We start from the raw sequence: 25284 nt of genomic DNA on the forward strand, positions 1-25284 counted from the left end.
CCCCTCCACACCCATATTGTCCCTGTCCAATGCTTCCACTAAAAGCTATAGCTGCTTTAACCCTCAGCCTTTCCATCCGCCTCTGTAGGCCCATCAGTGGTGTGTGATGGATTACTCCGGTATTCAGGTGGCAACCGGATTTGTCAGGTATTTAGGCAGAAACCCCTCTGCTCTCCCACTGAGGGACATGGGTATCAGAACTGACAAAGCCATTCTCAGGGGATTATGTCTGTTTTACTACCATGGGCATCCTCCACCCAGAGACTGACAGATTTGACAGACATGTTAGCGTAATGAGACATTTCCCCAGAACACGTTTGGAAAAAGGTAATGATGTGTAACTGCAAGAAATACAGTATGTTTACTCTTGCCGAAAGCCCTATATGCTTAACGTGCTATATATATCTATAACTATGACTTTCGGTCCCATGTTTACAGGCTGAAAAAAATCGTAAAAATCAATGAATGATTATATTCGCTTTGTCCACAACCCAGGTAATATTTTGGAAATGGTCTCTCCTCGTGCAATATTTGCAAAACGCTGATGTGCAAAGAGCTGACCTGTAGGATATATAAGAATGAGCTGGCAGTGTGCTGACAGGGGGGATGATCAGCCATCATGGTAGCCCAGTGCTGCTGCCAGGAAGCCCAGAGAGCCTGCTGTGAATCTGTGCCATTGTGTGCCAGATATTGATTGACTGAACAGGTTCTGCTATCCTTGGGCACTTTGTCAAGGCAGTTAAATTTATAGGTATCCAGCAAGCAGGCAGGCAGGAGTGGAGACTGCGCTTATTTTGTGGTTTTGATAGAGTCCCGGAGCCCATCTCTCCAAAACCGCTCTCAACAGGAGAGAGGCTTCGGGGGAATCGATAACAATTACCTGCCCTCTAGTCATTTTGTTCCACAGCACCTCTCCAAACTTAACCGCACACCATGAATTATTCACAACATTAAGTGTTCAATATACGCAGACCCCATTGACAGACTGCTCTTAGCACTGTTTAGTCTATGGAGTGATGAAAGAATAACAGATACTTTGAGCTTAATGGTTTTACATTAGGCATGCTCCTCTCAGGTTTCTCTTTTTCATAAGCATATGAAGAAAAAAAATTGCTGCACTTCGAGGGCGTTGCAGTTGTGTGGGAAGACACAGGTGGCCACCAGCATGAACGGGATGCTGACACTTCTTTCTCAAAGGTGTTGCAAATTAACGATGCTGGAAATCAGATCTTCGGTCATTAACGTGAGAAAATGGTGCAAAGTTCCTCCTTTATCCTCTTCCCTCCAGCATACTCAGACTCGCTATCCTATTCCATATCTTTCCTCAGCTCCCGTGCTTGCTTTGCTTGAGAATGTCGTACCCATCCAGTTCCCACCCTGGCAACACTCTGCCTGTCCAGTCTCTGCATGTCATCAGTCATATTCCCAATATCCCCTGATATCAGATGTACTCATTTGTGGAAGTTTTTAAGCTAATTTCTTCCTCCTCCAAAAATGTATTAACTCTGTAAAGTTGTCCGATATCCTTCGCTAACTTTACGAATATTAAACTGTCATCTAATATTTGATTGTAAATTGTGCTGAAGCTTAAACGACCTCTTTAGTCTTCCCGGTGTTATCAGGAAAACACATCTGTGATTTCTTTTCTATTTGTGCCTCAGACCAGGAATATTAATATTTTTGTGGTATTGAGCAAAGTAGTTTAGCTCCAGACGATTCTGTTGATTAAAACAGCAGAAGGTCTAAATACAGCACCTCAATTATTATGGGAAAATTCAGATGAATATGAACCAGGTCCCCCTTATTATAGTGCAGTCCAGAGAACAAGCCTTTTTCCTGACTGGAATCTCAAAAGGTGCTTTTGTGTTTTTCCATTTCGCCACATAATGAGGGGAATAACAAGCATGGCTGTAACGACGTTCCGGTTCAAATTAGATCGGGGAGGAAGGGGTGGGGGTGGAGGAGGTGGAGGGAGACTCATATTTGAAAATCCATTTTCATGTAGACCGGTGCAAAAGAGCAATTACAGTCAAGGGCTTTTTTTTTTCCAGAGAGAGACAGCGATATTTTAGTGTATTAGGGGAAAACATGCAGTATGAATTCTGCAGGGATAGTTTCATGCTGTTGTCTTTAAAAACATACATCCAGCTGTAATGGGACAGTAATAATGCATCCGTTGCGGTGAGCTAAATATTTGGCCAAGCTGTATTGAAGGTTAAAGAAGTCAGAGCTCTCCCTCCTTACTCTTAGCACGCACTATATTGATATTCTTGCATGTCATAAATGTAACAGGTCTGACACTGATGGATGCTCACGTAGCGCTGTCAGGCATTCATGTGAAGTGAAAAACTTTGTTGTAGTTGCCAAAAGTTACCAAAAAAAGATCTAAAATGTTTAAAATGGGATGCATTCTCGCGCATCTTCATTTAAATAGAAAACAAGTCATATGTAAATCCTGGTTGCCTGTTTATTCTAGGCTAGCTTTTCAGTATTGCATGGCGCCTCTGCACTGGTGTTTGCCTTGTCCCTAGCGACGTCAACGGGCCCTTCTTGTCTCCATGGGAACCCCTTTTTAATGTCAGCCTATCTGCATATCAGAACCGCACAAAGAGAGGGAGCGAGAGAGAGCGAGAGAAAGACGGGCTGAGCATAAGGAGCCGGAGAGGCAGCGAGAGGAGAAATCAAACAATAGCATCTCCACAGGGTTTCTCAATGATGCAACTCTCGCCACTGCTTGACACTCTAACAAAAGAGGGCCAGACACAGTCTCCAGCAAAAACTGGGCTATTTTGATTATATTCCCTTTTGTAGGCAAGAGGATAAAACACCCCCTCAAAGATTTCTTCTGAATTTCCAGAGGCATTTTGTGACAGTCCTATTATTCCCATTGTGCTCGCCTGCACATTTGGACAAAAGCGATCACCCTGCGTTCTGTTAGCTTTTCTCAGTTAGCTTTTAGCCTTGTGGTGTTGTATAGAGCACGATCATTCTCACTAACAAAAAGAATAATACTCACCTTACATCTCCTACCTATTGACTCCTGTCGCTTTCTTCTTCTCTCCATTGCCATAGTGCGAAGAGTCCCACCCAGATTCTCAATTCCACCCACCAATCAGGAAGTGATGCCGGGCGGCAGCGTCAACCTGACGTGCGTGGCAGTGGGCTCACCAATGCCCTACGTCAAGTGGACCACGCCTGACGAGGAGTTAACCAAGGAAGAAGACATGCCACTGGGACGCAATGTGCTGGAGGTCACTAACATTCGCAAATCGACTAACTACACATGCGTGGCCATTTCTTCTCTGGGCATGATTGAAGCCACTGCTCAGGTTACTGTCAAAGGTGAGCGCTGTTTTCAGACCAGTTAGTGCCCGTTTATTTCTGAGGTTGCATGGCACTTAATAAGCCACATCTACATGCCTCTGAATGTGCTCAATCCAAGGTTTATTTGTCGAGGACCCTTTGTTGATACTGAGAAATAAAAGTTGATGGCTTTTAGTCTTGTTTTTTGCAGCACTGAAGCCAATACAATAATCTATGTTTCTCTCTGCATTCTCAGGTCATTTTTTGTAAAAATGCAGCGCAACTTTGCACAATGCACAACTTTTCTTTCACCAAAGTGTCCTTATGTTGCTCTATTTGTGTATATTTGTGTGTCTAGGAGGAATGCTAATCAATTCAGGTCACTTAATGAAGACTTTTACAAAGGCACTGGAGCATATCTAGCATCCCCTGTGTAGAAGTGGGGTGGGGTAATGAGATGAAATTGACAGTATCACACTGTTATAATAACCGGGATGCTAAGCTTGAGTCTAAAATGATCAAATAAGTATTCAAAGACTCCACACTTTGTTACTTTGAGTGTGTACAAACAGTAAAAAAAATATTAAGTACGTTTTAAAAGCGAGTTTCTCTCCCTGGTGCATTACGTTGGATCTCTGTTTCATGTTTCTAACCTCTGCTGTGTCAACTGAAACACCTTTCTGTTTCACTCTGTTGTCTTCCTCTTCACTTTGTGTCTTTTCATTCCATCACTCACCCCCGTCAAAGCACTTCATCCATCTACAGTTCAACCCGAAGGTCGGCCATTTTCACTTTTGCTTCTTTCCTTTAGTTCGAAGCAGACTTTTTTCCTGTCCTTTTTCGGTATCTATCTGTCGACATGAATGCGCCCCCAACCGTCTTTGTGTTTACAACATTGTGACTGTGTTGTTTACTTGTTGCAGCCTTATCAGTTTTTGTCTGCATTGATTTACTTTCCAGTCTACTGGTCAATACACAAAATGCCACAGTCATTAGAGGGACCGCGGCAATCCAGGCCAACTCCTTTAAGGAAGCTATGATGCAGACCATTTGTTTTGTTTGCATTTGTCACCACAGAACAGTTTGCTTGTGTTTTGAGAGATGGACAGGCTGGACTAAATGACTTCAGTCTATTTCCTTTATTTTGGGGAATATTGGTGGTGACTGTTATAAAAATTAGGCCACGAAACACAGCTATTTTCTAGGAGTTACCTAATGTAGCACTGCACCATGTATTTTCCCCACAAGGTAACAAGAATTGTTTTTTTTTTTTAAGTAATTCATTTCAGTTCTTTAAAGCTAATATTTTGCTTCTCCCTCCTCAGCCTTACCAAAACCCCCCACCTCGCTCAGGGTGACTGAAACCACAGCTACCAGTGTGACGCTCTTATGGGAGTCTGGAAACCCAGAACCTGTGTCCTACTACATGATCCAGTACAGAGCCAAATCCTCCGACAATGGCTTCCAGGAAGTTGAAGGTGTGGCTACCAACCGTTACAGCATCGGCGGGCTTAGTCCGTACTCTGAATATGAGTTTCGTGTCATGGCTGTTAATAACATTGGCCACGGGCCTCCCAGCGACCTTGTGGAGACACGCACAGGTGAACAGGCCCCCTCCTCACCGCCTCTACACGTCCAAGCGCGGATGTTGAGCGCCAGCACAATGTTAGTTCAATGGGAGCCACCCGAGGAACCCAATGGGCAAATCAGGGGCTACAGAGTCTACTACAGCTCTGACATGACAGCGCCACTCAGCGCCTGGCATAAACACAACACAGACGATAGCAGCCTAACTACCATCTCAGGACTGACTCCCGATATCACCTATAGCCTCAGAGTGCTGGGTTTCACCTCTGTTGGTGATGGGCCACCATCTGACATCCTGCAAGTCAAGACCCAGCAGGGAGGTGAGCAACCAACCACTGTGTCTGGATTTCAGTGTTTTTAACATCTCTATTCATGCACATACAAGGTTAAAGGTGTGATTAAGCATATACAATGAGTTGAAGCTCTGTAGTTTTTCTTGCTTTTGTGTTCATTATGCATACTGAGTGTCTGGGAAACTGCTCTTTAGGTGATTTGTGCACAGGTTCATCTGCCACGCAGTAAAAGTTATGGAGGTGATCTTTGCAGGAGCTTTAGTAACATCCTCTCTTTGATTCTTTTTGTTCTTTAACATTCGCCCTCTCACCTACTCTTTACCAGTCCCTGCCCAGCCATCCAGCTTTGAGGCTGAAGCCGAGCTGGACACGCGCATTGTATTGACGTGGCTGTGGCCCGTACAGGACCCCATCACCAAGTATGAGCTGCAGTACTGGGAAGCTGGCTCAGACAATAAGGTTAGAATAAAAATCTATGCGTGCATCTATCTGTCAGTCTTTTCTTATATCTGTAGGGAGTCTGCAGATATATGAATGTTGCCGTTGATGATGTAGAGTTTCTTTTTTGTCCTTTCATTCAACTGGACCAGTTGAGGGCAAATTGTTTTTGAATCACATGGCTCTCAAATTTGACCGTATTCTCAAATATGAACGCATGTATCAATAAGAGACAGCAACTTGTGCTCTTCAGTGGCAGAGTAACTCCAGTTTGTTAAAGCAAAACAGCTCAATCCGTGAGTAGGTTTGTGTGAATGTCTTTGCTTCTGATGAGTTCTTCTGACATTTTTCCTTCCGCTGTTACACCCTCCAGATTCACGTGACCTTCAACCCTGCAGGCTCCTATGCTGTAGAGAACTTAAAGCCAGACACTTTGTACTATTTCTCCCTGGCCGCCCGTTCTGAAATGGGTTTGGGTGTCTACACCCAGCCCATCGAGGCCCGCACTGCCCAGTCCAGTAAGTACACATTCGTCTGTCTTGAAGCTGTCCCTGTCCTCTTTCTTCCCACTTTTTATTCACTAACCAGTGATTTCAGAGCCACCCTCAGCCGGCTGCTGCAGGTTTAGGTTGTTCTGTTCAGTGTGAGCGAGTGACTGAGCGAGTGAGACAAAAGTAGAGTTTTATAGCGCTTAAATCAAAGAGCGTGGGCAACTTGAATGTCAAGTCAATTTCAGCGCCACATAAAATGCTGACAGTGCAGCTATCCCGGTCAGCTTCATGCTTCCACCACCTCCCCTCTGTCACCAACACTAACCCTCATGTCCATCTATCTGAGGGCAGGCCCTGTGTCAAAGGTACGTTTAATGTGTCTGGTTCCCACATTTGCGAGCTGTGCTGTTGTTTTGTCTCATATCATTATGTGCTTTTACAGTGCCAGCACTCAAAATGTCACTCTCTGCCAGCTGACTGATTCTTTCTTATTTATTTATTTCATTTTTGTGCTGATGTGGCACGGTGCTTGTCCCACGGTGCGTGTGTGCCTCACACATAAAACTGAGAACAGAAAAAATGTCACTTTTAACTTTTAATTGTAGCGATTATGTGAATAAAAGTTTAACTCCTGAGAAAGTGACTCCTAAAACTGACTGATGCGCTACAGACGACTAGAGAGGAGATTTATCACTCTGCTGGATTTGGAACAAAAGGCACAGAGTTTTACAAAGGTGTTACATCACGAGTTTGTTCCTTCACAAAAGCTCTTTAGCGCAGTACCGACGCCAGCTTACAGAGTGGATATAAGGCTGATACGTTTAACGATGGAAAATGATCAAAGGTTCAAGATTAAGGCTGATCAAAAAATTAACATAAATAGTGAATGTGAACACTGGTGTAAATGAACAATTATCAGGTGTCAAACACTAACGTTTACTCGTATCTGCCACATAAACCTGCCTGTCAAGCAGTGCTGCAGCAGGAGGGGAAAGTGGGACAATGAAGTAAGAATCAGATTTAGATTTTCTATACGTTATACATACAAACAGACACAGATCATCAAAAATTTCAAGAAAAATGTAAAAAAAAAATTAAAAATCAGATGAACAGTAATACTCCTGTCACAGGACCCCTGTGACGTTGCAGTATATGTACTATATGCAGTTAAATTTCTCCCATAGAACAGAGAAAATAAATGAAAACCTAACCTCTGTCAGCTGCACATGACTGTAAGCAGAGACCATGAGTGCTGATGGTCCTTGTGCCTTCTGCTGTCAGTAGACACAGAATTTGGCGGAAATAATTTGGATTTCAGGCGCTGGTAGGATCGTGTGCATGAAATAAGCAACAGCTTTGGGAAGGTTCTGAGGCAAGCAGGCGGTGGGAAAGTGTGACATTTTCTAGTGCTCCATTTAAATATTTAGTATCATTTTTTTGAAGACTCAGAGAAATGAACAGTATTGAGCTCTATTCATGTTTTTGTTTTTAAATATTTTTGCTGTGCATTGCTCTACTAGTAAAAAAGGTGGTAGGAACACTGCAGTGGGTTCAACACATCAAACACTAAGATGCATTAATAATACTAAAAATCAGCTCATGGAGGAAGAGCTCGCTGTATAAAAATGGATGTGACGTCATCCATTTCTGTTGTGGTGGCATACAGAGCCAAAGTAACAAGGAACCAGTTTCAACATTTCATGTGTCTCTATTTTTCTCACATTTGACAGAAACGGGGTCGTAATAATGTCATAGAGACGGGGTTTTGGGCTCTGTCACTTCAATAATTGCATCTCCTTCTTAAGTCCATTCTTTGGTTCCCTGTTTTTTTTTTTTCACTCTGAGGCATTTTCTTGTGGTGGTGTCCTTGCCCCGTCCAATTTTACCACTGCAATCTCTTCTGAGAATCGTCAGCACTGTTTTGATTCAGTGTGTAGCTTTTTAATTTTTTAATACATGTGGTGTTGTCAAGTTTTCGTGGTTTTCTGTCTACTCTCTGGTGGATCAGGGGCCACCTGGTGAGACTCACTCCTCTTTTGTCAAGTGCTGTTTTGTAAAGGTGGAGTTTTATATTCGGGCATTAGTTTATTGGAATAATATTTGAGCTCACTGTTCATTTCTCTGCTTATTAAAGAATACATTTCACAGGCATGCATTTACGGAAACATCTTGCTTTGAATTTTCATGGTTCATTTTATTCTCTTTTGATTTGAAGGTTGTTTTTCGCAGAATAAAGAAATTCTAGATTTAGCTAGTTGCATGAAGTGTCTGAATGCAATCATTTCTTTTCAGTTTCCCTTTTTGTTCTTCATTTTGTATGTCATTAGTTTTCTATTTTTACCTCCTGACCTGAGAGTTTTTTGTATTTAAGCTGAAGCTGTTGTTCATAATTAAATTTTATGCAATAACTATTTATTTGAGGAATGTTATCAGACTCCATTTTCCCATTACATTATAAGGCATTACAGGGTGAGGTGGACTGGTACGTTCCTGCTGTGATTCTAGCGAGGAGTGGAATTTATCCCATCTGATAGAAATAAAAAAAATCAGCTTTTCTTGGCAGTGAGTATGAACCAGACGTGGACAGTGCCTGTAATGTTTCTAACGGTTATTGATTATAAAATTATAGCTTTATCTATAACTAAATATGTAGTGTAGCTCAGCTACAGCCAAGTGCCGCAATCAGGCCCAGAGCTTCTGCATGAATGTGCAAACACCAGTCAACACTATCAGGCACTTGTTTACCACTTACAAATCTGTGGCAGTTTGTTTCTCCCTCTGTTTCCTGCAAGAGGGGACACAGAGGGCAGTAAGGGACAAATTACGGTTTTATAAAAACGTTGCCCTGTAGAATTTTGGTGTACTTTATATTCTGTTCACCTCACCCTGCACTCTCATGGCCTCTTGCATAAATGCAGTGCCAAACACAGCTTCAGCAACGGTCCGCTAATGTGTTTTTGCATCCAATCTCTCAGTCTGGAGGCAGCATCCTGTGCAGTATGGAAGCTTTTTGTAGTCACAATTTAAAAAATTTAAATTTCATATTCAGACGTGTAATGATATATTGATAAATATATTTCCCATGCACAAAGGGACTCTAAATGAGCCTTTACTACTTTGGAAAAACAGCATTTTGGTTACAATTTATACAAATGTGTGGTGTGCAAATCCTGTTATACTTTTTACATTCTTACATTAAACTAGCTTGTTTAATTGCAGGGCAAATACATAAGTGTGTACATTAGTACTTTAACATGAACATAGACGATTTTGAGTTCAGTTTTCTGTATAGAGTGCCAAATCACTACATCAGTATAAAGTACCTCAAGGTGTAAGAGACGTAAGAGAGAAAATCAGAACAAAGCACATGGCGACAGTGGGAAGGATAAACTCCCGTGTGAGAGGAAAAAACTTCCGACAGAACCAGGTTAGAGAGTTGCAGCCATCTGCTGTGACCAACTGGGAGTTAAGGGGAGAAATAAGAATAAAAGGGAGATGGGACAAAGCAACAACCTATACCATATATCAAATTCAGTGCCTATGTTCACAAAGATTTGAATTTCTTAATTAACATCTGCACAAAGGGGGGGAAAAAAAAGCAATTTCAGTCTTCATCTCTAACCTGATTTTATTTACATGACCCATATTTACACGGGACTGCCGTAAACTGTGGACCTCTAGCAGTTCGGAGTAATTGTGGAGGTGTCACATGATCTTAATCTCATGTGAATATGTAAAGTAAAAAAAATCCCACTGCGAATTACCTGCCAGTGTTTTCATTAAGGCTTACATCTCTACACAGCGTGAAGACCCATTCATGGAGGGCTCCTGCTCAGGGAAATCTCAAAGGATGATGAAACAGAAACACACATGCTGACCTCAGATTTTAGTACATTCAAGTTAAAAACAGAATATTTATCATGTGTAAATGGGCCACAGGAAACAGACAGCGAAGGGTAAATTTTCATCGCACGAGGTCCCCGGTATGAATAGAGCTGTGCTGTATTCATACAGTATAATGACAAATTTGAAATATAAAAAATATCTTGTGATTCTGAATATGACATTTCAAATTTTGATATTGACTGTTATACAAAAAGCTTCCATAGATTTTCCCTTATTTTTTTTGCTTGTGCTGTACTTTATTTTTTGTTTGCTTGATCCGTGCCCTTCCTTCGTGTGGTTTTGCTCCCCTCCCCCTACAGCCCCGTCCGCCCCTCCTCAGGACGTACAACTGGTCAGCCTGAGCTCCACCAGCCTCAAGGTGAGTTGGGTGGCACCACCTGCCGCTAGCCGCCATGGTGCCATAGTGCGTTACACAGTCAGCTACCAGGCCCTGGCTGGAGAGGACACGGACAAGCACGAGGTCACTGGGATCGGTGCAGACGCTACCAGCCATGTGCTGGAGGGCCTGGAGAAGTGGACTGAGTATCAAGTGTGGGTGAGGGCACACACTGATGTGGGCCCAGGTCCTGAGAGTGCCCCAGTGAGGATGAGAACCAAAGAGGATGGTAGGTTGATACTTCCCTTGAAGCAGAGTGCTCTCAAACTGTTTTCCTCTCTGTTGCTTGCGGCAGCCTTTGACGATTGTCTTTCACCCTCTTCAGATGTTACACCACAATTTCCTTCGTCCTGCTGATGAATTTTGAGATAATGAGGTGGTGGTCGTGACAGCAGGGGTCACCTTTTCTTTGTTTCCTCCTCTTCCCAGCTTGTTGTCTATGGCCTTTGCACCTTTTGTGGGTTAAGACTGATCACTCCCAGGCCTCAGTTCTCCACCACTCTGGTTTCACTGGCTTCTTGTCTTCTTTTACTGTTCTGAGGAATGAAAGTGGACCAAATCTCCCGCTTTTTCACTCTGTCTCTCTTTCCCCTTTTTCTCACTCGTTTTGTTTGCAGTGTGATAGAGGGCGGCTTCTCCTAAGAGAGTGTCGACTATAATTAATGTGTTTGAAGTTTGCTGCAACACAGCTTATTTCATTCTGGAATTAAGAGCATTACAGACATTGCTAGACCACATGCTGTCCCACAAGGGATGTTTTTGGGACGCAGTAGTCTTAGAAGGTCTAAAGTGACTAGAAATTATTAATTCATGGTCAGTACATGTATCACTTCATTATACACAGCACCCCAGAATTTGTTTTGGATTGTCATTACAAAACGAAGTAAAATAAGATAAGTCACGACCTCGTCTCTTTCTCTTTGCTCTCTTCTCATCCTTTCCACTGTCCCTCCATCTGTCTGTGTTTCTGTCTTACTCTTTTAATCTGCCCTTCGTCCTTGTCTGATTTTCAGTGCCGGGAGCACCCCCGAGGAAAGTGGAGGTTGAGGCCATAAATTCCACAGCTATCCGAGTCACCTGGAAGCCACCCCTGCAGGGGAAGCAGCACGGCCAAATCCGAGGCTACCAGGTCGTCTTCTCCCGGCTCGAAAACGGAGAACCGCGAGGCCAGCCTAACATCATGGATGTTTTTTTGCCAGAGGCCCAGGTACTGCATGATGTTTTACTCTTGCCTGGTCTTTCTGCTCTTCTTCCTCACTGTCTATATCTGTTTTATGCTCATTTACCATTATTTTCATTCCCCACTGCCTCCCTATTCTCTTCCATTGTCTGAGTTCACACTTCATTTCCCCCATACTGGGTGACACACATGGAATTTTCTATCTTGTCAACTGGAGTTTCCATCCTCCCCTCTTTTCTTTTTTGTTATCTATCTCCACATGTGACATTTGACTCTAAATTGGTACCCTGCTCCTACAGCTTTAGATTAGCTGTCCTAATAAGATCCACTTTAATTCTGCAGTAATAGCTATTAAATATTTTATGTGTTACATCAGGATGTGGCTTAGTGGAATCAATGCACCTCTCTTTGCGGTTTTAGCAGTAATACATATGCACTGCCTTGTTACCATGTTTATAAATTAGAGCTATTTTCCTGACATCGTCCTTTACGCATTAATGCAAGCTTCTTGGAATGGCCCAAAGCTGTGCAACGCCATGAGATGGATGAGAGATTGTAATCCTTAAGAGGGATTCAGAGATTCATGAATATCTTAAAACCGCACTCGTACTGCTTTTTTTTCTCTCTGTGTTTGAGAGAGGAGAGACCAGCTTAAGAACCTCCTTCTGATTGTTTGCCGGGAGTAACATTTGCACGAGCACGCATTCACTCCCGCCCTCAGTGGTCTTCCACAAAAGCATCTAATTTGAACAAGGAAGTGCTCTCTGGCCACAAGAAAACCACCCACATATATATATATTATCTGAGCTCTGTTTGCTGATAAATGGCAGCTGTGGCAGACCAACAAGTTGCTGGTTCAGTTCCCAAGCAGTGCAAACTGCCTTGCCCTTTCAGAAGAGTTATTAACCCTCGTTTGCTGTCCTGTGTCTCATCATTACACAAGTGGAAACACTGTTAAAGTCACAATGTGATGAATCAGTGTGTTACATCCCAAGAGATGATAAGTAGGAGCTTGTGGATTCCAGTTGTGTAATGACATATTCTGTGATTTAAAAAACAAAACAAAACAGAAAAACATCATAAATCATTTATATGTGGCTGTCAAACTCACACAAGTCTCCACAGCAAGTGATTGACTGATGCAGTACAGCCCGTCGATGTCTTCACCTGGACGAAGAGAACTGCCTTGACTCCCGAGCACAGTCAGCCTTTATTTTACAGCAGTAGTGTTTGGCAGCTGCTACTGACAGTTCATTGTTATCAGACTGTCTACAAGAGTGCTTGACAGACAGGACAGCATCGCTTGATCTGGAAAGGGAGAAAACATGGTGGCTGCTTGTCTTCCTGTAAGTGTTTTCTCCACGTCGACATGTTCGGCGTGATTTTGTTTTGCATTGTGGAAAAACTGAACTAAACATGACCCTACTTGTTATGCAAACAATTCTCCCTGCCATGTCTCATTTGTGCCATGTTCACACAATAAACACAAAGACGCACTGTAATTTGGCACCCAGGATAGCTCTCATGTTCCAGTCTAGTGTCCAGGACACCTCTCAAACAGACTGTCCCCTCCCTGGCAGACGGCTAAATTTCTTCTCACACCTTCTATTATTTTCCTCTTCTCCTTCCCTTCGGTTTGCTTCCTTTTCTGCCGTGACCTCCTTTTGCACTCTCGCTGCTTAAAAAGCTGATTGAGTAATTACCAGAGGCTTGCGTGCAGGTTGGTTACCCTTGATTGAGTCATCTCAACAGATTGTTTTCTGAGACAGCACTGAGTAACCAACCTGCAAGGACCTGCCCAGACGTCATTAAAGACCACACAGTCAGCCAACGGTCCCTTATCCTTGTTCGCCCAACTGGTTTTAGAACAATCCCTTCTTTGTCACACATCTTTCCATTCACGCACCACAACAACTAGAAAAAAAAATCTAGCAAAGATAACATGCGCAAACACGATCACTTGTTAGACCGACCTTGTAGTAGGTGTTCCAGCTGGTCGAGAGGAGTTCATGAGTCATCCTAGAGACATGCAAATCCCTCATACGCACACCTGTAATTGATGATGAATAAAACGGGAAAAAAGCAATATCCTTCTATCCTGGCACATCCCATAGTGTTTCTCTCATGAATTTCCCTAATGTGTTGTGAAATCGGTTCCACATCCACCCTTTTTACCTGAATTGGATTCACAGTAAGCTTGCCAAGAGGAAAAGAAAAATCCAAATTTTCCAGGGCTCTCACATCATACCTGAGCCTCACCTTCAATCACGATTCTAAGCCGACTGATTGAATTGCAGATCCTGTCAAAATGGCTATCACCTTTCCCCTTCTCTTTGTCTCTGTGTTTCTGGCTCCTCTCCTTTTCGCCCTCTCTCAGGGTTAGCTGAAATACTGGGAGGAGAGCTAGGAGAGCTCGGCTGTGCGTGGGCGGTTTAAGCGCCTCTTTTCTTTTCAAGCAGGAGCCCACACAGCGCCCTCATTTCCCTGCTAAATTTAAACCAGAGGCCATGTTAACAGTGTGATGTTATCGACCCCTTTGCAAATACTTCTGTTGGAAAAGTGGCCTGGACCTGAGTTGGCAGCTCCCACACCACACGGTCTGCTCCATCACGGTGCACTTGCGGCAACCTCTGTGGCAGTGTATTTCATATACACATCCATAAAAGTGTGCAGAAAGTGCTGTGATTGAGTTTGAAGCCATTAGCCGCTGTCTGTGATTTCATACATTTCTGCACAAGTTTGCCTTTATTCAGCACTACTTTCCAGGTTCATTTTGTTTGACCACTCATGCGTTTTTGTAGTTTGTGTGAGCGAGGCAATGCTTCACTGCCTCTACGGCCTTCGCCGCCTCAGATTGGAGTTGAATGGGAATCGGGGGGAGGAAAAAAAGAGAAAGAAGCACCTCAGCCCGTTTCACTCCATCAATCATGACAGCTCCTTCTCTTCCACATCACTCGTTCCCCCCTCGTTCCCATTTTTATAGCCACACATCTCAGCCCATGTCATCACATTTGCATTCACCCGCCTGCAAATTATACCGCTCCGTTTCCACAAACGACGCTTATCAGCAATGATGTGTTTTCAGCTTGCGTTGGCATTTGAAATATAAATGGAGGATAATTTATAATTCTCCCATGGATTTAAGCAACAAAAAAGAAAGAAAGAAGCAAAAGCAGTTCCGATAGGAAGGAATTAAGCCCAAGATGAGATAGGAACTCTTGCGAACCTTAATGTGTTGCTTGCTCTGTTGACATACTGAGTGAAGTTGACAGTAAACAAATTAAGCAATTAGGAACATTGCAAACTGTTATTCATGGAGTTAAGCAGCAGCTGTTCTTTAATGGTACTCTTTAGTGCCCCGTTATGTCTGGGGAGCATGAGGCAGCAGTTTTTGATGTGCCGTGTGCCTCAACCAGTCACAACTGAGACCTTACAGAGGCCTTGCTCATACTTCACTTAACTGCTTGGTAATAAAGACCATCCACAGGGAGGAGGAAAAGTTGGGTCTTTTGTCTTTTCATATGCCAACAGTCAATAGAGGATGATGAACACAGTCTCCCCACCGCACAATAAATCAGCAGCGTGTGAGGCTTGCTCCTTTTGTTTGTGAAAGTCTAGAATAGCAAGGAGGGAGTGATGGGTGATCAGGAGGACCGGCTTTACTTCCAAGTATTTGTATTTTTTGCAGACTCCTGCCCGGTTAAACTCTGGTCATGTTAATAAAATGATCCTGCAAAGTGTTGATGCTGGGCAGATGAAGAAGCTCTTCGTGTGTTTTCTCAGTGTTTGACAACGCATGACATTAAGTTGGTCTTGTTTGTATAGTTAATGGACACAAGTGTTAGCAAGTACAACGCCACTGGAGTTAATATTATGTAATACATTTGGGGGCACCGGCCTATTCACAGTAATTCTTGGTGGTTAAATATTGATTTTTGTCCCAGCCACGTCAATTGCTTCTCCCCTTTGAGTGTTCGCCTCTGTGGTACAAGCAGCTGTGACAATACTCGTGTACCCTAATGATAACATTTTTTTCCCCCACTCCACCGTCCTCACCCGCACTCCCACCCCCTTTTTCTGTTCTCCACTTTGTCCCTCATCAGTGTCAACAGTGTCATCTCTCCTGCCCCTTGTCAGCCGGGCCACCCATCAGTGAACCCCTCTGCAGGAACTGAACTGTGGAGCACGTTGCTGGTAAACGCCAGCGGTGGCGTTCTGCATCGATGGGGTTTGATGTCACAGGGCTAGCATAGCAGCACTGGTAATAGGATTTCATGCTCGGCACTGACGGAGCCCCGCGGCACGAAATGGGCTTTCACTTCCCCCAGGAATCACTTGGCCAGGCACAGCGAGCAAGGAGAACATTTTGAATACATATTGAAATATAATGAATAAAAGGCCTTCCCTCAATTTCTGTAAGAAAAAAGGAAATGCTTCACGGACTGTGCAGAGTTTACAGTTCTTATCCAAAGTGTAATAGTCATCATAGCGAATAGAAGTCTCCTGATTGAGCAAGAGGGGGGCTTTTTGTTGGATTCATAGGCAAACCAAAAACAAGGCAGTGCATTTAAACAATAAAAAAAAAATTACAATTATGGTTACGCAATTTGTTGTATGCCACTCAACTTGTCTTTTTTTTACTCCTTCTCTTCTATCACACTCTATCCCACTGTTTTGTTCCACCACACGACTCTGCTGACACCTACATTCATCTGTCGGTGAAAAAAAGACGAGCGCTTTTTTTCCATGGCTGTTGTGTTGTTTCTGACTCATTTCTCTCCCCACCCTGTGTCCTGTGTCTTCTCTCCATCAGTGGAATATTGAGGAATCCACCGAGCATGTGAGTAACCCACATGTGTGCTGCTGGGTTCTCTTGCAGGGCAAGCGCTTTTCCTTTTTGCAGTTTGGGGGTGCTTGTGTGTTTGGATTATGAGTTGTGTGTGGATGTGTGTTAATTTCTGTGCAAGGTGTGTGACTTTAATCTACTCTGTGTGAACCCTCAGGAAAGATCATAACCGCAGCACGAAACGTGTGTCCAAATGTTTTCTTTTGTGTGTTTGTGTTTGCGCGCGTGTGTTTGTGTGTGTGAGAGAGAGAGTTAGTGTGATTTAGTCTAAGAGCTCCTACAACTTCAAAGCAAGATCTGATGCAGGCTTATTTTACCAGAAGAAAGAACCTTGTAGAAACAGCTGGGCAGTCGCAGGTGAACTGAGGCAATTCTGTACAGAGCGCATGAAGCATCTTCCCCCATTGAGAGTACAGTGTAGTCAAAGGCTTTGTGTCACTATCCCCGTGTGATGCCGACATTAATCGGCCTCGCCTAACCTGCTGTCTTCCCCGCTGTTTCAGATGACATGTCTATCTGAGGGGAGGAGCTGTGACTTTTATCAGCTCCACACATCTCCGAAATTGCCACCAGCCTTTCATGTTCTTTTCACGTGCCTGGTTTGCAGCTCGCTGCTACGTGGCTGTCAAGCAGCTCTTTGTTATGGCTTATTACCCCCTAGACGTCATATTGCACTGGCATAAATGCAGAGCCACTTACTGTAGCCAGTCAAAAAATTCAGTAGAAGTCTGCCAGACTAACGGATCCTATTTTCAGTGTATAAACAAGGGCAAAGATATGTTAAGAAAAAGGTTTTCAGCTTTTATAAAGTCCAAAAAAAGAATTCATTTGGGATATTTTCACTCCTTTTTTTCACCTGCCGACATTTCAAATGGAAAACTTAATGAATCAGTAACCACCTGTAGAGGCTGAGGCTGATCTCTTTTTGTTCTTCCTTCATCTGTTTATATATTATTTCAGTTAGTTTCGTATACGAGCCAGTGGGAAGTGCGCACGCTGTCGTATTTATTTGCTATTAGCACCAAGTTAAACGGAAACCTGGCTGCACGGCACACGGATTCCTCAAGCTACACCCACATGGCATGAGTCAGGCTCGCCTCCTCTCCCTCTCCTCTTAATGCGTTGATTAACACCTGACAGACAGCGAGCTACACGCTGTCAGAGGAGGACATCTGTTCACACATCTTTATTATTTCTTCAGCAGCCATGTTTAGGCCACAGCAGACTTTGTGCTTGGTAGCTAATAGAGTACGAGGCAGATGTCAACACTGAAAACATAAGCCTGCGTTACTGACCCATGGCTTTGTTCTCAGGGAGTTTTTTTTTTAGCTTTCGGGAAATTTTGGCTGGCGTTAAAAAGCAAAAGATGCATATAGAGGACATTAAATATTAATCTTGAGCAAAAAGTTATCTGAAGGGATTTGTTTTAACAGCGCAGCCCATTTTTCTCTTGGTATTTTTCCACTCTAGTGAGGATAGTGGTGTTGAGAGGCTTGAAGAGAAGAATCCACTTCTATAACTAGTCGACTTGTTAATCTCTATAATGCCCTTTGGTGCTGTTCTAAGCATTTGCTCTAAAGGGAACTTTGAAGCCTGGGTTTTTCTATTTTCTGCTGAGTTTTAAAAGTGTTGCTAGAACTGAATCAACCTTGTCAGAATGAAGAGAGGACCGATCTGTGCAGCTGCCACTGCTGAGATTGTTAAAGCCATTTTGCATGATTAAAGTAATGAGACTTCCTCCATAAAGTTAAAATGGCTTTATGATACAGTAATTTAGCATTTTCACCCTCATCCCTCTTAAAGGTTAGCAGGGGAGCACCAAATGTCCCTTAAAGAGAGAGGCAGTAAAAACCACCGTCAAACAGCGCTGGGTTATGTAGACTGTTTAATGTTCTTCTATGGTTAGGAAATTAAAACTTCATTAGTTGGAGAAACCGCGTTAGGGCAAGGCTGTATAATATTCCAAGCGTCTGAGAAGTTTGTGAGAAGTTCCGGCAGGAAGGCTCGTAGGCATCTGTGTGTTCGTCCTCTCAGCGGCTCCAGTCAGAACCGGACAACTCCTGCATGTGCGCTCAAGCCGAAGGCATTAAGTTGTTGTGCGTGTGTGTGTGTACCAATGTGTGCGTGCTGATGTGCACATTTTACGTGCATGTATACTGTGTGTATCCTTCATTTATGTATATTAGTATGTGTATTCCTGTGTGTGTGTTTCTGTTTGTTTGTTTGGATATGGGCTTTGTTCAAGCTCAGAGTATTTAATTCCAGCGTGTGGGTGTGTTTTTGTTCAGACTGATGCAGTGTGGTAAAGTGAGTGCCAGCACTGCAGCAGGTTAGCCGTAACAGTGTGTTACCTCAGTTGTTTTTCTGTCTGTTCATTCCTGACTGCTGAGTTACTCATTTGTTCATTCACCGTAGTGTGTCTGTGTTTTTGTGCAGAGACTGTTTGGGCAATCAGCCAGAGGAGAATAAGTACCAATAATCTTATTCTTAAAAAAAAAAGTAATTTTTAATCACCCTGATGTTTATTTATCTGAAGGATTATGTTCAAAGAGTTTTAACAGCAGTCCCACAGTCGGTGTACTATTTTGTGGGTTTTAATAGTCTGTTTAGCGATGAACTTAAGCTCCTCTGGGTATTATCTCATGCTTATCCATGCAGCAGGCATGAAAACTGACACACGGGTGATGTTCTGATTAATTTAGTTGGTTTGTTAGTTAATGGGTTCAGCGTGTTCCTTACAGTTAGGTACAGGAGCTTTTCAGTACCAAGAAAAGTTCCTGGGCCTGTTTGTGTGCCTTCTTTCTCTATTAAAAGTTTGACATATTTTGTTTTTAGGCTAATTGCTCAAGAACCCACACGTGGTTGGAGAAGGGGGGTTAATCTTACTGCGGTTTCCTTTGGTGCTGTGTGTTTGTCAGGGGATCGGAGCTTGTGTGAGAGGGTGGTTGGAGAGGTTTCGCTCAGGCTCACTGACGCCTGTTAACATCTGACCTTGTGATTTTTTTTTTTTCTTTTTCACTTTTACAGGAGGCCATAATTGGTGGGCTGCAGTCTGAAACCACCTACTCTGTAACTGTAGCAGCATACACCCTGAAGGGAGATGGTGCTCGTAGCAAAGCTAAAGTCATCACCACAACTGGAGCAGGTCAGAATCAGTGTTAGTGGGGTTTTCATGTGAGTCTGTTAGTGTGGAGTCTTGCTTTGGAAATCATTTGCTCATTGAGTAATGACTTTGGCTAATGATTTGTGATTGACAATGAACGACTGAAAAATACCAAAGAAAATCAAACTTGTTGAAACATGGTACGACCAAAGATTACAAAATGTATTTTGTTCAGTACGACCCAAAACGAGTGACTAAGAGCAGCCAAGTGCTTACAGAGGTCAAGTCTTTTCCATAGACGTCACAATCACAACTATCGCCATCTTGTGGCCTTTAGATAGAATACAGGTTTTTACTCATTAAGTGCCACAAATTTGATGTGAATTGAAAAATATGTCTTTGACTTATAAAGCAATTAAAGTGCAAGTAATTTTTTCCTATTTAAATCTCTACTTCAACCAGTGCCAGGCAAACCCAGTATGATGATTAGTACCACCATGGGCAACACAGCACTGCTCCAATGGCAGCCCCCCAAGGATATGGTGGGGGAGCTGATGGGCTACCAGCTGCAGTACAAGCGCACCGATGAGGACACCTACACCTCGCGCGAGATGAGAAAGACTGACGACCACCATACTGTCACTGGCCTGCACAAAGGCGCCACCTACGTCTTCCGCCTCAGCGCGCGTAACCGTGCAGGCATCGGCGAACCTCACGTTAAGGAGATCAGCACACCCGAAGACGTGCCCTCAGGCTTCCCGTCCAACCTCCAAGTTACGGGCCTGACGCAGTCCAGCACCCAGCTGACCTGGAAGCCCCCGCCGCTAGCGGAAAGGAATGGCAAGATCACACATTACTTGGTGGTATACAGGGACATCAACAGTCAGACAAACAGCACCAACCGCACCACCGAAACACACATGACTATCCAGGACCTTAAACCTGACACCACTTACGACATCCGGGTGCAGGCATTCACCAGTAAGGGCGGCGGACCCCTCAGCCCCAGCATCCAGAGCAGGACCATGTCGAATGGTAGGATAAGTGGTAGGACATCTGACTAACATTTATACATAAACACTTCAGAGATATTTAATATGAAAACATAATGACGTGCTTGCATAAACATTGGCACTCTTAGACGCACAGTCATGTCATTGCTCACCATAAACACATGTCACTCGCTTCTGTTTTAAACTTTATCGGTGCTGTGTCTTTCCCATCTTCCACTCAGCATACTGTAGTACATGACTGTGTTTATTGATTTATAGAGTACTAATCTCATTACACGCTACAGTCACATTACCATGCCTCCTCGTCCTCCCTCCCATTACACACAAATCTAAATGTTACCCAGCATGTAGCTTCTCATGCATTTTATAATCTTATAAATGAAAGATTTCTTATTTATAACCATGCACGATGCCTGTTTTAAGACACATGTTGCCACTCCTCATGTCATATGCATTTCTTGGTAATCACAGTGATCTCGGCTTGTTGAGTGTGTCTTGTGAATGGGCGGCAATAAATGGGACAGGCTCAGGGAAATGGAGTCTATTTTTGTATGATCTGTAATCAAGCGTGAATGCGATTGTTAATGTTCTCTGAACACTCCTGTGGCTTTTCAGGTTTGGTCATAAGGAATTACAGCAGAATATGTTCGCGTTGTTTACTGAAGGGGCGACTTGCTCGTGTGCTGCTTTATAGTAGTGTGAAATGAAATTATGCACAGAGATTACTTTTTGTGGTGTACAAGATGTCTTACTTGAGGTATTAATGAGTGGATTTTCCTCATCCTAGCTTTCCCCACCCTGAACTTTGGTGTCAAAGCTGTCATGAAAACGTCCGTCTTGCTCACCTGGGATTTGCCACCAAACTACAAACCCCAAGCACCTTTTAAGGTAAGTACCAGCCAGGTAGACGGCCATTGCTGACACGAGGTGCAAAAAAGATTGAATATGAACTGAGTTTGCACAGACAAAATACTTGCAGTACAATTTAAATTAAAAAACGCTGGATTAAAAAAAAACAACAACTCTTATTCTACTTCAATAACATGTTCTGACATGCTGTACAGCCATTTGTAATATGAAAAAGCAATATTAGGTGCTGACACTTATCACAATATGATTGAGTCACTTTTTGTATTTGCACAAAAACTATGAAAATCCCAATTCATGCTCGTTTATGAGGTGTAATAATCTGTCAAAGTGATATATCAATTCCCACCCAAATGATAGGGGAGCAAAGACAATTTAAGGTGTAAAAGAACATTGGATATGCGCCAGTGGGCGAGTGCGACGCTTGAAGCACTTGAGATGAGGTGTCAGATAAGATGGGCATCTCCCTTAGGACCATACTGTTTTTGCTTTTCTTTTCTTTTTCTTTTTTTTCCACGTGTGTGCGTTTGAGAGGGAAGAGAGAGTGGTGCGTGTGAGCAAACGATATTCAGGCTGTATATCTGTGCTGCCGTAAATCACAACTCCCAAGTTTCCCCCCCGTGTGCTTACAGATCTTGTATAACCAGCAAAGCGTGGAAGTGATGGGAAACCTGAAGAGGAAGCTGATCACGCAGCTGCAGCCAGACACAGACTACTCCTTTGTACTGACAAGCAGGGGCAACATTGCCGGAGGTCTTCAGCAGCAGGTGTCCATCCGCACTGCCCCTGACCTGATCCAGACCAAGCCCAGGACACATCATGCTCAAGGTGGCAAGATGAACATCACCCTGCCAAAGATCCAGACCACCACTCGTGTCAAGTACGTACTGATGGGGACTAACCACACAGGCTTGCTCTGGGCTAGAAAATGATTGTTATTAGTCAGGAGTAACAAACAGGTTTTGCTTTTTATGTACACAGATTGTGATGCATATAAGTTATACATTTATCATTTTAAAATTGATGTTAATACAAAAATTTACAGCCACGAAACTGTAAATTTGGGACCTAATGCGACACGTGTGTCTGATCGCTACTAAAACTATTCGAGAACTTAGGATTGCAACTTTTACTCTGAGCCATTTTTGTGACACGGCAGCTGATGATAATTGAGACTTAACATCAGGTCGAGCTGTGTTATCTTTTGACGCAAATTGTTAAGAGGAGAACTGCACCTGACCCTTTTCCTTCGAACGCACACACATAGCGACACGTCTGTGTAAAGGGGGAGTACACGGGGTTGATTGGTAAAAAAGATTACAGGGCTGTCAGGGCTGGCCAAGGTCCAGCACAGATTGACAGCCACGGAGTGCCTGTGATTGGGGATGGGAGGGTTGAGGGGGTGTGTAGGTAAGAGGGAGGGGGTGAGGAGTCTTGTTATACGTCTCTTCTCCCACTACTAGACTTGAGTCACTGTTGAATCACAGAGTTGAGGTCTGGAGAGAAGCAGCTGTTTTTGCTGTCAGCAGCACCTGATTTTACAAGTAGTCAAATGCTGCATCGGGGGGGAAACTTGTACCCGAGACAGAGTCGGGGCAGAGACGAAACATATATAACCTAATGCATTCTCCAAAGCATTCTCCTTTATTCATCACCTAGCCTCTTAGCTTGACTGTAAAGTCTTAAATGTCTTACTAATGTCTTTCTTTTCCTTCTATTTTGGTCTTCTTATTGAAAGCAGGAGAACACACACGAGTAGTCACATAGCTGCTTCTATTAACCTAAGGAATCCTATGGGGATCTATGCTAGCTGAAGGCTCCCCTCACTGGGATTGTGTTTGTTCCAGTCTACATGGCAGATGTTCTTAGTGATTAGCAATTAATTGGCGAATGCATTGCCAATCTGCTGGTGTTCGACCTTGGTCGGAACCACATGTGTTTTACTTAAATTTTGAATTCAGCCCAACAAGGATCACCGTCAAAGTACGCCTCCTTGTTTTGACTGTGCTATTAATGCACTTGGCCCACTTTGTTCTCAGTGTGTACGTGCATCGGCCGGTCTTTCTTAACACAAGCTTTATTTTTCATGGCAGGTGGTACTACATCGTTGTGGTGCCCATGTCCCCGGTGACACGCAAGTGGAAGAATCCAGACGAGATGGACATGGATGAGGTGAGTGCCAGCCCATGTCTGATTGGCTAATGTGCCAGGTCAGGGTCCCAAATAGCACTCTCTGGTCCAACTGGGTAGAAAGTCACGAGTGGAAACTAATTAGCTTTACCCTCCTGGGCGCCAGAAGAAAGAGATTTTAAACAATGACTCACTCAGCTAGGTGGGGAGTGTCCTGAGTGAATGCCAGGTCTGCAGACACTGCCCATTTGTTGAATATAGCAATTTGTGTGTACATAAAATAGTTTGGTCTTTGTTTAATTATTTGTATTGTTGTAGATGTTAGGCAATCAAACTGTGTGGTCATTTTCACAATTGTAGTCAAAAGAATTACTGCTCTACCTCTATATTTTTCTTTAAATTGTTTATAGTCAGGCTTTGCCGCCTGTAGACAAAGTTTTACATGAGTTATTCAAATGAGGACAAAGATTTATGACTGCCTTATTATTCCATTGAATAAAGGTCTTCCTTGTCCATGAGGGAATTTAAGCTAAATGACATGCCTAAATATTAATAGCATAATTTTTAAGTAAACTGCGAGGCTCGTTGGTCTGAATCGCTATTGTTCAAGCTCCCTGTAGAAATAACAGAAGAGACTGAGAGGGAGAGAGATGGGACTCCCTGAGTCATTAAACACCGAGCAGGCCATTGTCTCCTCCCTCCGACATAATGATTTAATAAAGCTACATCTGGAGCAGTGCATGAGACATCACTGACAGAAAACAAAATGCTGCTGAAAACACAATGCCGCAGTGCTGTATGTGTCTGCTCATTTATTAACCGGGCTGGCAGTCATGCTGAGTTTGTGTGCTAGAGCAAGTGCTAATTGCTCACTTCGTAGATTGGCTGCATTGTTTGCAGTTATATTGCTGTGCAAAGGCCATTTTAGCTGTGCACAATCATTATCTCTTATTTGGAGGCATGCTAACAACCAAACCTGGATGTCTAGTGCCAGTGCAAAAGCTTTTTTTAGACTTTAGGAGGAGTTGATGAAATTTAGAGAAGTTGGATGCCATTGTGTATATGGAAGAGAGATTTTTGACCAAAGAGCCAAAGTTGTGTATTATTGAGAAATCTCTCTTTTTCTACCCCAGCTGCTCAAATCAAGTAGAAGTTCTGTCATAAGACACCGACGTCACTTGGATTCCACCAAGCCTTACATTGCTGCCAAGCTTGCGTCACTTCCAACCACCTTTATGCTGGGTGATGAGAAAAGGTACGACGAATTCTTCAACAAGCCCCTGACGAGCTCACAGCAGTATCTCTGCTTTGTCTTGGCTGAACTTCAATCTGAAGGGACTGACAGCACTGCTCAGTATGTAAGTAAAACATCCAGCCTTGATGGCGTAAGTTGCTTCTTTATTTTGCTTTTTAGTAAAGAACTTGCGTTTGTTTTTTAAACACTGAAGCTTTTCTGTATTTTGGTACATGTTAATTTTTCTTTTCTCGGACAGATTATTTAAGTTTATCACCCATCCTCAAACTCTAATCACTCTGCTCCTCAAAGCGTTCCAAAATAGCAGTGGGAAGTCTAATTGTTTTTGTTTTTATTGCCAATTATCCTTTAATACTGCTGCCTCTAAAAGTCATTGTAGCTTGTCCGGATAACTCCCTTATCACTTAACAATGACATCAGAGATCCAGCTTTGCCATTTCGGCAGCAGCAGGGCCCTGCGCACATCTCTTTACAATGCTAATACTAGACTCTCGGC

At 43.3% G+C, this 25284-nt stretch overlaps 1 protein-coding gene across 31 annotated transcripts in view; it reads left to right on the forward strand.

Moving 5' to 3' along the window:
• LOC113009894 (receptor-type tyrosine-protein phosphatase F) overlaps nt 1-25284 on the forward strand; it is a 161371-nt gene that overhangs the window by 101585 nt on the left and 34502 nt on the right. For 10 of the 31 annotated variants that reach the window (XM_026148485.1, XM_026148495.1, XM_026148489.1 and 7 more), the window contains 13 exons: nt 3073-3342; nt 4629-5210; nt 5509-5642; nt 5995-6139; nt 10318-10623; nt 11408-11601; nt 16388-16414; nt 19448-19565; nt 19986-20570; nt 21324-21424; nt 22036-22283; nt 23497-23575; nt 24667-24891. In XM_026148485.1, the coding sequence (XP_026004270.1) occupies nt 3073-3342; nt 4629-5210; nt 5509-5642; nt 5995-6139; nt 10318-10623; nt 11408-11601; nt 16388-16414; nt 19448-19565; nt 19986-20570; nt 21324-21424; nt 22036-22283; nt 23497-23575; nt 24667-24891 (3014 nt within the window). The remainder of the gene's footprint in view (nt 1-3072; nt 3343-4628; nt 5211-5508; nt 5643-5994; nt 6140-10317; nt 10624-11407; nt 11602-16387; nt 16415-19447; nt 19566-19985; nt 20571-21323; nt 21425-22035; nt 22284-23496; nt 23576-24666; nt 24892-25284) is intronic. The other 21 variants (XM_026148502.1, XM_026148503.1, XM_026148515.1 and 18 more) reach the window with 6 other exon arrangements.

Source organism: Astatotilapia calliptera, chromosome 18, assembly GCF_900246225.1.
Source record: "Astatotilapia calliptera chromosome 18, fAstCal1.2, whole genome shotgun sequence".
Classification (NCBI taxonomy): domain Eukaryota; kingdom Metazoa; phylum Chordata; class Actinopteri; order Cichliformes; family Cichlidae; genus Astatotilapia; species Astatotilapia calliptera.